Genomic DNA, 15,781 nt, shown 5'->3' on the forward strand with positions numbered 1-15,781 from the left:
GCTTGGGCGCTGTCCTTGTGCTCTTCAGCTCAAGGCGAGCACTCTACCACTTAAGCCACAGCACCACTTCTGGTTTTCTAATGGCTTATTGGTGATAAGAGTCTCACAGAGGGGCTGGGAGGCTGGCTCAGTGGTGGAGTGCTTGCTTTGCATGCATGAGCCCTGGGTTCGATTCCTCAGCACCACATAAGCAAAAAGCAAAAAGCCGGAAGTGGCACTGTGGCTCAAGTGGTAAAGCGCTAGCCTTGAGCTGAAGAGCTGAGGGACAGCGCCCAGGCCGAGTTCAGGCCCCAGGACCGGACCCAAAAAAAAAAAAAAAAAAATTCCTGCCCGGGCTGGCTTTGAACCGTAATCCTCAGATCTCAGCCTCCTGAGTAGCTAGTATTACAGGTGTGAGCCACCAGCGCTTGGCTAAGAGAAATTTTAATTTCTATTCTCTTTCTTTTGTACAGAGGTCTGGACTCAGGGCCTTGCATTTGCTATACTTGCTTGCTCAGCTGTCACTCTAGCCCTGCTTTCTGCTGTTATTTTTAGAGACAGTCTCATGGAAGTTAATGCCTGTTTTGAACCTTAATCCTTCAGATCTCAGTCTCTTAAGTAGCTAGGATGAAATACACACACATACACACATACACTTTTTTTTTGTTGGTCCTGGGTGCTAGTGTTCTACCACTTGAGATACAGTGGCATTTCCAGCTTTTTTTTTGTCAGTTGTGGGGTTTTGAACTCTGGGCCTGAGCGCTGTCCCTCAGCTCTTCAGCTCAAGGCTAGCACTCTACCACTCGAGCTACAGCACCACTTCCAGTTTTCTGATGGTTTATTGGAGGTGAGTCTCACAGACTTTCTTGCCCGGACTGGCTTTGAACTGTGATTCTCAGATCTCAGCCTCCTGAGTAGCTAGAATTACAGGCGTAAGTCACTGGGGCCCGACCACCTCCAGCTTTTTCTAAGTAGTTTACTGGAGATGAGAGTCTCATGGACTTTCCTGCCTAAGCTGGCTTTGAACCATGATCCTCAGATCTCAGCCTTCTGCGTAGTCAGGATTACAGGTATGAGCCACCAGCACCCAGTTCTAGCTAGATTTTTATTCCTAAAAAGAGCTACTTCTTCCATTTCTTCCTAATCACTTTCATTTATTTAGTTATTTATTTTGTTTGGTTAGCCTTAGAAAAGGAGCTAGAAGTCTAAAAGGAAACTCAAATGTAATAGTAACAAGTGATAAAATGTTCTCTTTTCCAAAAGGTACTGTGACAAGAAGCCAATTTCTTTTTTTTGTCAGTCTTGGGGCTTGAACTCTCAGCCTGGCACTGTCCCTGAGCTCTTCAGCTCAAGGCAAGCGCTCTACCACTTGAGCCACAGCTCTACTTCCAGTTTTCTGGTGGTTTATTGGAGATAAGATCTCATGGACTTTCCTGCCTAGGCTACCTTTGAACCATGATCCTCAGATCTCAGCCGCCTGAGTAGCTAGGATTACAAGCATGAGCCACCAGAGCCTGGCTACAAAGCCAATTTTTGAGCCATTCAGCAGGAAAGGAATACAGGACTCTGGGGAAAACTGGCGAGACAGAGCGCCAGCCAGAGCTTACCAAATGTGTCAGCGTAGATCTTGGCAAATGAGCCCAGAGTGAAGCAGATGCTGTACTGGGAGCTGGAGAAGCAGACATTGCCCAGCAGCGGAGAAAGGATCAGATTCTCATCGGTGGAATACATGCTGAAACACAGAACATGGTGAGCCACTGCCAGCCTGTGCAGCAGGCTGACACACTGCCAGCAAGGAGGGGCAGGAACTCCCTGTCACAGCCACTCTCCAACCTCAGGAGCAGCTTGCATAAGAGTCTGGTTTGCCAGCAGCCTGGTCCAAGAAAGTGACATGATGGAGTTGTTCCCTAACTTCCAGTAACAAGCTGCTTTCCCAGAGCATGGAACATTCTGCACTGTCTTGGAAAAGTTAACCACAAGGGACAGACAAGGGGAAACCTAGATGTCGGAGACAAAAGACTTTGACTATCACAGGAATTAATCTCATGTGCCAGAGAGGAATATATTCGAGAGAAACTTCAATTTCACAAATATAGACACATTAAGTACCACTGGGGGGAGAGGGGAAGACAAAGAAAAAGAGAAGTTTTTCTCCCTACTCTCATTGTTCCTCTCTATTTTTTTCTGTTTTTTGTTGTTGTTTGAAACAAGGTCTTGCAATGTATCCCTGTCTGGCCTAGAACTTTCAATCCTCCTGCTTCCCAGGTGTTAGGATCATAGGCGTATGCCACCATGCTCAGTTGCCATTCAGCTGCCCTATTTTTTTTTTTGGCCAGTCCTTGGGCTTTTTTTTTTTTTGGTCAGTCATGCGGCTTGAATTCTGGGCCTGGGTGCTGTCCTTAGTTCTTCAGCTCAAGGCTAGCTCTCTACCACTTGAGCTACAGTGCCACTTTCAGCCTTTTCTGTTTATATGGTGCTGAGGAATCAAACCCAGGGCCTCCTGCATGTGTGGCAAACACTACCACTGAGCCATCTTCCCAGCCCCATCCTTGAATTCTGGGCCTGGGCACTGTCCTGAGCTTTTGTATTCAATGTTACTGCTCTACCACTTGAATGACAGCTCTACTTCTGGCTTTTTGTGTGTGTAAATTGAAAATAAGAGTCTCATGGACTTTTCTGCTCAAGCTGACTTCAAACTGTGGTCCTTAGACCTAAGCTCCAAGGTAGCTAAGATTACATGCATGAGCCACTGGTGCCTGGCTGCTCTACTCTTTTTTTGTTGGTTGTGGGGCTTGAACTCTGGGCCTGAATGCTGTCTGTCCCTCAGCTCTTCAGTTCAAGGTGATCGCTCTACCACTTGAGCCACTACGCTACTTCCAGTCTTCTGGTGGTTTATTGGAGGTAAGATTCTCACAGATTTTCCTCACTGGACTGGCTTTGAACCACGATCCTCAGATTTCAGCCTCTTGAGTAGCTAGGATTATTGGCATGAGCCACTGGTGCCCAGCTCTACTCTTCTGTATTTGGTTTTGTTCTACAAGTTTATATTAAAACTTTTCTTTCTTTCTTTCTTTTTTTTTCCATCTTTTTTTTTTTTTGGTCGGTCGTGGGGCCTGAAGTCTGGGCCTGGGCGCTGTCCCTTAGCTCTTCAGCTCAAGACTAGCAGTCTACCACTTGAGCCACAGTACCACTTCCAGCTTTTTCTGCTTAAGTGGTGCTGAGGAATCGAACCCAGGGCCTCATGTATGAGAGGCAAGCACTTTACCACTGAGCCATCTTCCCAGCCCTTTTTTTTTTTTTTGTCGGTTGTGGGGCTTGAACTCTGGGCTTGGGCACTGTCCCTGTGCTCTTCAGCGCAAGGCCAGCGCTCTACCGCTTGAGCCACAGCACCACTTCCGGTTTTCTAGTGGTTTTACTGGAGATAAGAGTCTCACGGACTTTCCTGCCTGGTCTGGCTTTGAACTGCGATCCTCAGATCTCAGCCTCCTGAGTAGCTAGGATTACAGGCATGAGCCACCTGTGCCCGGCAAAACTTCTGTTTTATTATTTATTAATTTATTTATATTTTGTACCAAGTATGGAATCCAGGGCTGTGTATATGCTAGGCAAGTGATCCTCCACTAAGCTATACTTCAATCCCAGACATGTCAACTTAAAAGCCATGGAAAACCCAAAGCATCTTAGGTTCACTAATATTTGTTAAGAAAATTATTTTATACAGTATTAAATCCACAACCCTAACTCTGCTGGCACATTATCTTACAGAATTTCCTAATTTAAAAATAAAAGTATTGGGGCTGGGAATGTGGCTTAGTGGTAGAGTGCTTACCTAGCATGCATGAAGCCCTGGGTTCAATTCCTCAGTACCACATAAACAGAAAAAGCCGCAAGTGGCACTGTGGCTCAAGCGGTAGAGCACTTGCCTTGAGCACAGAGGCTTGAACTTGGGACCTGGGTGCTATCCTTGAGATTTTGTGCTCAAGGCTAGTGCTCTAAAATCGTCTTTGTTGCTATTGTTGTTGTCTTACAAGAAGTTTAGGGCTGGGAATGTGGCTCAGTGGTAGAGTGCTTGCCTCGCATGCATGAGGCCCTGGGTTCGATTCCTCAGCACCACATAAACAGAAAAAGCCAGAAGTAGTGCTATGGTTCAAGTGGTAGAACACTAGCACAGAGAAGCTCAGGGACAGTGCCCAGGCCCTGAGTTAAAGCCTCAGGACTGGCAAAATTAAAAAAAAAAGAAAAAAGTTTATAGGCCAGGTATCAGTGGCTCATGTCCATAATCCTAGCTACACAGGAGGCTGATATCTGAGGACTGAGCAGGGAAATCTGTGCAACGTCCCTTTAATTAACCACTAAGAAGGCCAGAAGTATAGTTGTGACTCACGTGGTTGGATGGTAGCCTTGAGCACAAAAGCTCAGTGACAGCACCTGCTCATGCCCTGAGCTCAAGCTCCAGCACCAGCACATTAAAAAAAAATTTTTCTCCCTCAGCCAATTCAAAGATACAAAAAGAGGTATTTCCAATGAGAATTAGTGCTGTCAATGGGGGAGGATCCTGATCAAATTCAGTATCTAAACATGTGATAAGCACTGCGCTTACACCAAGTATTTAATTTCCTTTAATATCAGAGCAGGTAATGTCACTATTATTTATTATTTTGGCAGTAGTGGGGTTTAACTTAAAGCCTTACACTTGCTAGACAGGCACTCTGTCTAAAGCAAATGGGCTGAGGGAGGCCATTTGCTTTAGTTTTTATGTGCCAGTACTAGATCTTGAATTCAGGACCAGGACATTGTCTCATAGATTTTTTGCTCAAGGGCAGTGCTATACCACTTGAACTACAAGTCCACTTCTGGTTTTTTAATGCTTAATTGGAGAAAAGAGACTCATGGACTTTACTGCATGGACTGGTTTTGAACCTTGAGCCTCCTAAGTAGCTAGGATTACAAGTGTAAGCCGCTGGCACCCAGCTTGCTTCAGCTATTTTACAAACAGGGTCTTACTTTTACGCCTACACTGGTCTGGACCATAATCTTCCTATTTATATATCCTACTTATGACAGATCCATACCACCATACCCAGTTTCTATTGCTGAGATGGAGGTTTAACTTTTCTCCCAGGTTGGCCTTGAACTAAGATCCTCCTAATATCTGTCTCCAACGTAAATGAGATTACAGGTTGAGTCACCATACCCTGCTATATTATCTTTTTTTTTTAATAGACGCAAAACCTGAGCTTTAATTTGCCCAACTTCATACAATGTGGTGAAAAATGATTCTAGAACCCAAAGTTTTGACCTGAATAATAGTGATAGAGTTAATAGGCCAGGCAGTGGAGGCTAGAGTTCTGAAATGTGCCTTCAGTGTTGCTCGACAGTTCATCAACACATGCCAAGAAATAAATCAGAGTTGCTGCCTGAGGTGTTCAAGGGTAAAATTAGGATTTATAAAACCTAGACTCTCAGAGGGCGGGAAATCCACTCCCAGGGGTTTATACCTTATTAACCCATTGACCTCATCCACAATGTGGCGCAGCTTGTAATAAGCATCAGTTGGAGGCAGCTTCAGCTCTAGGATCAGCCGGTCAATTTTGTTGATGCACACAGTGACTGCCAGCCTTTCTTGCACTGCATGCTTGATCAGCCGCTCGGTGTTCAGCATTACCTGAGAACCACAAGACTCAGAAGATGGTGACAAGAGCAAAGAGGACAGAAAGTCCATAACAGAGTCAAAATATGCAATATAAAGGGGAAAAAAAAGCCTGGGGAGACAGGAAGTAGAGTGCAGAGTGCATGTTCTCCAAGGCAGATGCAGGAACTTTAAGAGGGCCTGTGCAGGACTGACTAATGATTAAACACACAGATGTTGAGAGTCAGGTTTCTCAGCCATAGAAGGAGCTAGAAAAGCCAGGAATAAACTGTGGTGCTGGAATGGATTAGGGATATCAGGATGAATGAGTGATCTTCAATACATATGTACAGACATGTGTGGGTGTATATTCACTAGCTGTGCTAAGTGAATGGGTTTGGAAGCGATGTATCACTGTTGCAATGAGCACACTGAGATCTTTGTTTCTAAACAGCAGTTACCACTGTAAGGAAAGAACTCCTTGAAAAAGTGGCTGTTTTAAGACTGGAGCAGGGAAAGTACAAGATAGGTCTAGAATGTTTTCTTGTTGGTGGTGGTGTGGGCCTTGAACTCTGGGCCTGGGCGCTATCCCTCAGCTCTTCAGCTCAAGGCAAGCGCTCTACCAATTGAGCTACAGTGCCACTTCTGGTTTTCTAGTGGTTTATTGGAGATAGGAGTCTCATGGTCTTTCCTGCTGGCTTTGAACGGCGATCCTCAGATCTCAGCCTCCTGAGTAGGACTACAGGTGTGAGCCACCAGCGCCCAGCTAGAATGTTTTTTGTATTGGAAAGTAAGAAAATGCTCAAAAAAAAAAGGGCCAGGCGCTGGTGGTTCATGCCTGTAATCCTAGCTACTCAGGAGGCTGAGATCTGAGGATCGAAGTTCAAAGCCAGCCTGGGCAGGAAAGTCCATGAAACTCTTATCTCCAATAAATCACCAGAAAACTGGAAGTGACTCTGTAGCTCAAGTGGTAGAGCGCTCACTTTGAGCTGAAGAGCTGAGGGACAGTGCCAAGACCCAGAGTTCAAGCACCACGACCAGCAAAAAAAAAAAAAAAAAGAAAAAGAAAAAAAAAAAAGGTAGAGCAGGTCAGCTGGGCATAGCCTACAATCTTAACTTCTTGGGAGGGGAAAACTGGGAGATTGTGGTTCAAAGGCCAGCTGGGTGCAGTGGCACATGCCTGTCCTCCCTAGACACTGGGAAGCACAGAAGGAAGACAGAAGCAAGGGCCAGCAAGTGTGTAAAGCAAGAACTTACTGTAGAGCATCTGCCTTTATAAGCACAAGGCCCTGAGTTCCTCGGCACCATAAAAAAGGAAGGTAAGGGAGATGGGAGGGAAGGGAAGGAAAGGAAAAGGACGAAAAAGGGAAGGGAAGGAAAGGGAAGAGGAGGGGAGGGGAGGGGAGGGGAAGGAGACACAGCAGGCCAAAAAGATAAAATAGCTAGCCTGAAGGATCTCTTGCTAGCTAGCCAAATCTGGGATAGGTAGAACATCAAAATATTAAGGATAGCAATGGATTATAATCACTAAATAAAATAAAACTCTATATATCCATACTGGTAATAAATAAGCAAATGGAGAAGAGTTCTTTATAATAGAATTCTAACCAATAAATGCAGAATGAAAAAACAAAAAGAGAGAAAACCCACCATTTTCACCTACCATAGAATGATAAAACTAAGAGGCAGGGATGGGAATGTGGCTCAGTGCTTGCCTAGCATGCATGAAGCCCTGGGTTCGATTTCCCAGTACCACATAACGAAGAAAAGGCTGGAAGTGGTGCCCTGGCTCAAGTGGTAGAGTGCTAGCCTTGAGCAAAAGAAGCTGAGGGACATGGGCTGAGAAGGTGGCTCAGTGGTAGAGCACTTGCCTTGCATACTCGAGACCCTGGGTTCGATTCCTCAGCACCACATAAGAAAAAAGCCAGAAGTGGCGCTGTGGCTCAAGTGGTAGAGCGCTAGCCTTGAGCTGAAGAGCTGAGGGACAGCGCCCAGGCCCGGAGTTCAGGCCCACAACCGGACCCAAAAAAAAAAAAAAAAAAAGAAGCTGAGGGACAGTGCCCAGGCCTGAGTCTAAGCCCCAGGACTGACACATAAACACAAAACAAAACAACAACTGGCCAACCTGCCCCCCCCCCCCACCAACCAGTCAAGGTTAACATCAATAATAGGGGATCATCATATGTCATCATATATCTACTGATGTGATGACAGACCAATAAGAATATAACTTTACTCATGTGCTATTGCTGCCAAAAATAATTCCTAGCTACTCAAGAGGTTGAGATCTGAGGATGGAGGTTTAAAGGCAGCCTGAAGCTGTTGTGAGACTCTTAAAGAGGCTCAGGGACAGGGCCCAGGCCCTGAGTTTAAGCCCCACACTGACAAAAAAAGAAAAAAAGAAAGAAACTGATCATAAGCAAATAATAGGTAAACCCAAAGTGAGAGAAAGCTCTATAAGACCAATGCTATGCTATGAATCATCCTGAACTGGAAACAGTACAGAACAATGATCAGTGCATAGAATATATTGACAATAAACATCCAGTAACTGTACTATGGTTATGTAAGTGAATGTTCTTGTTCTTAGAAAATAAATTCTCTAAAGCTGGGCGCTGGTGGCTCACACCTGTAATCCTAGCTACTCAGGAGGCTGAGATCTGAGGATCATGGTTCAAAGCCAGCCAGGGCAGAAAAGTCCATGAGACTCTTATCTCCAATAAACCACTAGAAAACCGGAAGTGGCGCTATGGCTCAAGCAGTAGAGTGCTAGCCTTGTGCTGAAGAGCTGAGGGATAGCGCCCAAGCCCTGAGTTCAAGCCCCATGGCCACCAAAAAAAAAAAAAAAAAAAGAAAAGAAAAAAGAAATTCTCTATAATTTACTTTGAGGGGCTGGGAAAGTGGCTGAGTGGTAGAGTGCTTGCCTTGCACGCGTGAGGCCCTGGGTTTGATTCCTCAGCACCACATAAGCAGAAAAAGCTGGATGTGGCCCTGTGGCTCAAGTGGTAGAGCGCTAGCCTTGAGTTCAGGCCCCATGACCAACAACAACAAAATAAGAGGTATATTATTTACTTTGAAATTGTTCAATGGGAAAATGCACACATATCTGTGTATATGGGTGCAGATAAGGAGTTACAAAGCAAAGGTGAGGTCTTTGCTTTTTTTTTTTTGGGGGGGGAGGGTCCGGTCGTGGGGCCTGAACAATGGGCCTGGGTGCTGTCCCTTAGCTCTTCAGCTCAAGGCTAGCGCTTTACCACTTGAGCCACAATGCCACTTCTGGCTTTTTTCTTTTTGCTTATGTGGTGCTAAGGAATCGAACCAAGGGCCTCAGGCATGCAAGGCAAGCGCTCTACCACTGAGCCACCTTCCCAGCCCAAGTTCTTTGATTTATTAATGTAACTTTTTGCTAAATTTGAAATTATTTCACAATGAAAAGTCAATTAAAAAAGACAACTCTGGCTCCCTCTGCTGATCATCTCACCAATGATCCATACAAAGGAGTTAAACCAAGTTATCCAACCTTTCAATTTAGAAATAGAAGTCGTCTTAGATTTTTAAATATCTTAAAATACTCATTAACATTTAAAATCCATTTATATGAATATGCTCTCCTCTTTTCTTTCCTTTTAATTTACATTTGCCATTTTATCTTTCTGTACCTTGAATGACAATGGGTCTTATCATTTCAAGCCTCACTGGGCACAAGCAAGGAGACCATGTTGAAAATTAATTTTGAATTTAATTTGCTTTCCTAACTTGGAGCAATCTGAGTCGTAATACCACACACTTTTGTGTTCTCTTGCTGCTAGCTCATTTGGTGCTTTGGGATTGTGTGTGGGAAATACAATGTGGGGAGAGAGTCTAAGGGAGTTGAGCCTGACTCACCCCCTCAGCAGCATCAATGAAAAGGACCACTCCATCTGAGATGCGCAAGCCAGCTGTGACCTCATCAGAAAAATTCACATGTCCTGAAAAATAGGTATCAAAAGTCATTACCTGATGCAGGATAAGGCATAATTAACTTACAACATGACCTGAAGAGCACTGCAAAGCTGTGAATCTTCAAATATTCCCCTTCCCTTTTCTCTACAGCTCTTCCCATTAGAGATCTATCCTGGGATTGAGCTTTTATACAAGAAGCCATTCCATACATAAAAGGTGGGAAGTGTTTCTCCTAGAACAGCATAGTGAGTTCACACTAAGACACCAACTTATTCTGATGAGAGCCAGATGTCTTAAGTCTAGTGAGCAGACGCCTGAGAGATCTAAGGCAACAGGGAGGTAAGTAAAAGGGTAAAGGAAAGCTCAAAGCACAGTGTGTTGCTCAAAGACAGTTCCCAGCAAAATGTTGCTAGGGCAGGAGTAGGATGCTACAGGGGTTTAATGCATCTGGCAAAGGGCAAATCTACCAAGCCTCAAACTGTCCAGATACTAAAAACAAAAACAAGCAGGGTGCCAGTGGCTCACTACTGTAATCCTAGCTACTCAGGGGGCTGAGATCTGAGGATCATGGCTAAAAGCCAGCCCAGGCAGGAAAGTCTGTGAGACTCATCTCCAACTAGGCACCAAAAAGGCAGAAGTCAAGCTATGGCTCAAGTGGAAGAGCACTAACCTTGAGCAAAAAAGCTCAGGGCCTAGAATATAGTGCTGGCCAATTAGTCAGGAGCAAAGGCAACCTATGTACTCCTTTGTGCCACTCTGCAAAGTTGGAACAGAAAAAAAAAAAAAATACAACAAGGCTACAGCAGTCCAGTCCAGAATTATCTCACCTGGAGTGTCCATGATGTTGAAGAGGTAAGATTTCCCTTTGGTATCAGGCAGGACCACCGTCACAGGTGTGCTCTTGATGCCAACACCTCTCTGAAAGTCAGAGAGAAAGTAGAGTGATCATGCCTTCTTCCTCTGCTAGAGGGTACACTCTGCCAGCAATTTATACTGATGTCTCCTTGTAGTAGATATGATTTTTAACTAGGACTCTATCCAGCATGACCTTGAAGATGAAATCTCTTAGTGTATTTTTTGAGTATGTGTGGAGGGAGGGGTACAGGGTTTAAATACAAAAAAAGCAAAGCAGTTATTAAACATTAACAGAAGCCAGGTACCAGTGGTTCACGCCTGTAATCTTAGCTAAACAGGAGGTTGAGATCTGAGGACCTCAGTTTGAAGCCAGCCTGAGCAGGAAAGTCTGTGAGACTTTTTTTTTTTTTTTTGCAAGTCCTAGGGCTTGAACTCAAGGCCTGGGCACTGTCCCTGAGCTTTTTTTACTCAAAACTAGCACTCTGCTGGGCGCCGGTGGCTCAAGATATTAATAGCTAATACAAGATTGCAGAATCTTAGCTTCTCTGTTCATTAGAAACAAACAGTTGAGTGTCTTAAAAGTGGAAATAAATAACCTGCATAACTTTAAACAACATTGCTAACACTCACTGACTGCTTAACATATGTCAGCAAGGTCCTAAGTTCCTTTAATCAAATTTCTGTACCTGAAGTCTTCCACATGGTCACTTAGGAAAAAATGGGCAGATGGGCTGGGAAGGTGGCTTGCCTTGCATGCATGAGCCCCTGGGTTCAATTCCTCAACACCACATAAGCAGGAAAAAAAAAAGCCAGAAGTGGCGCTGTGGCTCAAGTGGTAGAGTGCTAGCCTTGAGCTGAAGAACTGAGGGACAGCACCTAGGCCCAGAGCTCAGGCCCCACAACTGGACCCCCCCCCCCAAAAAAAAGGCAGAAATAAAGGGAATGGGAAAAGAAAAACAGGTAGAGCAGAGGGAGATTCAGGTGAAGCTGGGTATGGTCAGGTCTGTAATCCCAGCCTCATAGGAGGCAGTCTGAGGCTAGCAACAAAAAGGGTTGAAGGTATGGCTCAAGTGATAGAGCTCCTGCCTAAAAGCCTGAGGTACTAAGTCCAAACCCTGGTACCACCAAAAAAGACCCACATGTAAAGACAAAAAAGTACAAAGACACATGAACTTGTTCTCAAACAGAAACTTTTTGTGTGTGTGTGTGTGTGTGTGTGTGTGTCTTGAACTCAGGGCTTGGGCATTGTCCCTGAGCTTTTTTGCTAGGGCTAGCACTCTACCACTTTGAGCCACAGCTCCAGGTTTTCTGGTGGTTAACTGGAGAGAAGAGTCTCATGGACTTTCCTGTGACAGCTGGCTTTGAACTGCAATCCTCAGATCCTAGCCTCCTAAGTAGTTAGGATTACAGGTGTGAGCCACCAGCACCTGGCAGTATTTGTCTTAATAGGCTAAATTAAATACATTCAAGGAAAGGAGGACTCTCCTCTGATACCCCCTTCCCCATACCTTCCCAGTTATTACCAGGGGCTGACTGGGGAGGGATAGGAAGAGGTAGTGTGGAGTAGGGCTCTGTGTAGTGAGGTATGGACCAAAGTACTATCCTAAAGGCCTCTCCACAGTCCCTAAAAAACTATTACTTGTAGGGCTGGTAAGGGCAACATCTGATTTCCCAAGGCACACTTACCTCTTGCTCTGTGAAGAGGATGTCAGTATAGCATAGCTGAAAAAAATTAAGCATCATTACCAACTGAATTCAGACTCCTCTCCTTACATGAACCATCAATCACTTTTCCTCACCAACTCCCAGTTCAAGGGCTTCTGCCTCAGGAAAATAGATTGGAGATAGCAGGCTGTCTCTACAGCAATCCCAGACAATGAGATCAGTGCCCTCCCAGCTGGAAAATAGTCCTGCATGTGTGGAGGTTTTATTCTTTCTTTTCATTTTTTTTTTTTTTTGGGGGGGGGTAAGTGGGGATGTAGTTAAGGGAGGTCACAGAAGACCAGGTAAGGTTGGAGAGCTAAATTGTATCAGATGCACTGGATCTTAAGAGTAGTAAAGGGAGACACATGCCAGGCTTCAAGGAACCCCCACATGTCCAAACAGTCAATCTAGCAGAGGCTGAACATTTATTGCACTGAGACTTGCCACCACCATTGGCCTCATTCACAGGCATTTAAATTTACCATGAAAACAAGGTCCAATTGTATGATATTTATAGAACAAACTATTAATACATTAGGAAAGAACAGACCATAAAAATTAGGATATATCATAACTGAGAAGGGATCCCAAGCGCAGAACAGATCTTCTAAAAATACTGCAGGTTAATATTCTCTATGCTCCGGAGCAAGTTAAAATTATTTTCTACAGCCTATTAATAGATGTTACAATGATAAAGCAGTACTCTGTAGGTGAAAAGAATGAAGAAAGGGGAAAGAGAGATAGGAACATTCCTCTGTATCTGAATGCCTCCCGAACCCTTGACAGAAGTTCTACTTACATCCTGGTCATAGCGTTTTCGGATTTCTGGGTGCGTTTGTTCTATTAAACAATCTACAAAACATGTCTGAAAGAGAAGAGATGGTTCAGATCTGCTACCTGAAAAAGAAAATCTGCCCTGTCCCTCTCCCAGCTCCCAATACCCTATGTAATTTTAGGGTGAGGAAAAAAGAGAGTAAGAAGGATGATGGGACAGCAAAAGATTAATACAGAAGCCATAGGATTATTTTTAAATGAAACTTGAAATCTTTCTTGGTCAGATATCCCCCAGGAAATAAAAACTTATAAAAACAGAGGAAGGCTCAATTTCCCTTTTTCTGTACAGATGTAGACACAAGGCTCAGGCATGCAAAGTGGCTTAGGTACAGGCTCCAGTTGCTGTTCAGGCAAAGCCAGAATTTCATAGTACTTCCACAGGGCTCGTGGAGAGTCTCTATCTCCCCACACCTCTCCAGTTTGGATCCTCATGACCTCAAACCACCACATCTGTGATGCAGGGTGAACAAAAGATGAACAAAAACAGAAGGAAATCCTACTCCAAGAAGCTGAAAGTTCTCTCACCTTGCCATGGTGGAGATGGCCACAAAGAGTCACGTTTCTGATGAGCTCTGAATTATCCATCAGATCTGCCAAAAAACTGGAAAGACAAAAAAAGAAAAGGGACTTTGGCAGAAGTTCTCAAATGGAGAGTGGTACAAAGGTACTAAGGTATTTTTAGCCTGGAACAACTTTTGGACCAACTAGAGAATGTCTACAAATATCTATGTTGACACAGTTCTCTGGCTTTGGGAATAGAACAGATTCATCCACAAGATGACACAACCCAGGAATGAAATATGGGTGTTTTAGCAGTCAAATAATGACATTAGCTGGGTGCCAGTGGCTCACATCTGTAATACTAGCGACTACTGAGATCTGAGGATCATGGTTCAAAGCCAGGATGGACAGGAAAGTCCAAGAGACTCTTATCTCCAATTAACCACTAGAAAACTGGAGGTGGTGCTGTGGCTCAAAGTGGTAGAGCCCAGGCCCTAAGTTTAAGCCCCATGACCAACAACAACAAAAAAGTGACATTAAAAAGAAGAAAAAAGGGGCTGGGAAGGTGGTTCAGTGGTAGAGTGCTTGCCTTGCATGCCTGGGGCCCTGGGTTCAATTCCTCAGCACCACATATGCAGAAAAAGCCAGAAGTGGTGCTGTGGCTCAAGTGGTAGCGCACTCTCCTTGAGCTGAAGAGCTGAGGGACAGTGCCCAGGCCCAGAGTTCAGGCCCTACAACCGACAAAAAAAAAAGAAGAAAAAGGAGCTGGTGTTTCATGCCTGTAATCCTAGCTACTCAGGAGGCTGAGATCTGAGGATCGCAGTTCAAAGTCAGCCCAGGCAGAAACGTCTGTGAGACTCATTACCTTCAATTAACCACCAGAAAACCAGAAGTAGAGCTGTGGATCAAGTGGTAGAATACTAGCCTTGAGCTGAAGAGCTCAGGGAGAGTGCCCAGGCCCAGAGTTCAAGACCCACGACCGACACACACACACAAAAAAAAAAAAAAGAAGAAAAAGGACTTGGTAGGAGAAGTGTGGAGGGGAAAGAAGTGGGGAGGAAGGGCAGTGGGAGAAAACAAGGGAGGGGCTAACACTGTTCAACAAGAAATGTTGAAAAGGGGGTGATAGGTGTGGCTTAGGTGGTACAATGGCAGCCAATGGGTGAAAGCAGTAGATACTGAGTTTGTGTCCTGGTTTGGTGGAGTGGGAGGACAAAGAGAGAAAAAAGGCTATGGGTAGGAAGTGGCGCTGTGGCTCAAGTGGTAGAGCGCTCACCTTGAGCTGAAAAGCTTAGGGACAGCACCCAGGCCCAGAGTTCAAGCCCCATGACCAACAAAAAAGAAAAGAAAAGAAGGCTATGGGTAGTGCTTTCAAGTGACAGAATGTCTGGTTAGCAGGCAAGAGGCCCTGGGTTCAAATCCGAGTTGCCAAAAAGAAACAAACACAACATCTGAAACTGAACTATTTGAAAACTGTGTCTTTAAAAAGCCATGGGCTATGCTAATATTTCATTGATGCCAAGGGGGCTTAAAATCTCTTGGAAGCTTCTCTTGAAACTGCTGTCGGAGCCAGTTAATAAGGCAGTCAAGAAAACTCATGTCATTACTGACGGTGAGCCCAGAGGACTTCCATTCTGATCAAACCATCACTGTCTTATATGCTTATCATCCATATTACTTATGGCAAGTAGCCTCTGGATAACTGACTCTTCAAAACATCAAAAGTACTCTCAAAAACGAGATTTAAAGAAAAAAGGTCACCAAGAATGAAAAAAAGAAACATCTCCAAAGGCTACTAGAAAGTTTTCTATAATATATGAAAGAGTGCCAGACATGGTGGCTCACACCAGTAATCGCAGCTACTCAGGAGCCAGAGATCAGAACTGCAGTTTAAGGACAGTCCTGGCAAGGGAGTTTGGAAGACTCTCTCAATAAATAAGCTGGGAGTGGTATGCACATCTGTAATTCTAGCTATGGGATCTTCTAGGTAAGAAGATCACCATTCAGGCCTTTGAAGGCAAAAAGTGAGAGACCCTATTTGATATATAACCAAAGCATAAGAGATTTGAGGGCATGGCTAAAACACCTGCCTTGCAAACAAGAGGCCACAAGTTCAATCTCTGGTACCAGAAGAAAAGTTTGAAAAAGTCAGATATAGTGATGCACATTTGTAATCCAGTACTCAGAAGGATGAAAGGCAAGAATCATGAGTATGAAGCCAGGACTATATAATGAGACTCTATCTCAAAAAGAAAAAAGAAAGAGCTAGGTGCAGGTAGCTCACGCCTGTAATCCTAGCTACTCAGGAGGCTGAGATCTGAGGATCACAGTTCAAAG

The 15,781-nt window shown here is 44.5% G+C and overlaps 1 protein-coding gene across 2 annotated transcripts in view; it reads right to left on the reverse strand.

Moving 5' to 3' along the window:
- The window catches only part of Eftud2 (elongation factor Tu GTP binding domain containing 2), a 44,154-nt gene that overhangs the window by 19,451 nt on the left and 8,922 nt on the right, over nt 1-15,781 (reverse strand). For both annotated transcript variants that reach the window (XM_042672965.1, XM_042672956.1), the window contains exons 5-11: nt 13,469-13,544; nt 12,909-12,974; nt 12,092-12,127; nt 10,378-10,468; nt 9,494-9,576; nt 5,478-5,644; nt 1,587-1,711 (exon numbers count right to left, since the gene is read on the reverse strand). In XM_042672965.1, the coding sequence (XP_042528899.1) occupies nt 1,587-1,711; nt 5,478-5,644; nt 9,494-9,576; nt 10,378-10,468; nt 12,092-12,127; nt 12,909-12,974; nt 13,469-13,544 (644 nt within the window). The remainder of the gene's footprint in view (nt 1-1,586; nt 1,712-5,477; nt 5,645-9,493; nt 9,577-10,377; nt 10,469-12,091; nt 12,128-12,908; nt 12,975-13,468; nt 13,545-15,781) is intronic.

This window comes from Dipodomys spectabilis, unplaced genomic scaffold (assembly GCF_019054845.1).
Source record: "Dipodomys spectabilis isolate Male_0828 unplaced genomic scaffold, ASM1905484v1 ptg000018l, whole genome shotgun sequence".
NCBI classification, from domain to species: Eukaryota; Metazoa; Chordata; class Mammalia; order Rodentia; family Heteromyidae; genus Dipodomys; species Dipodomys spectabilis.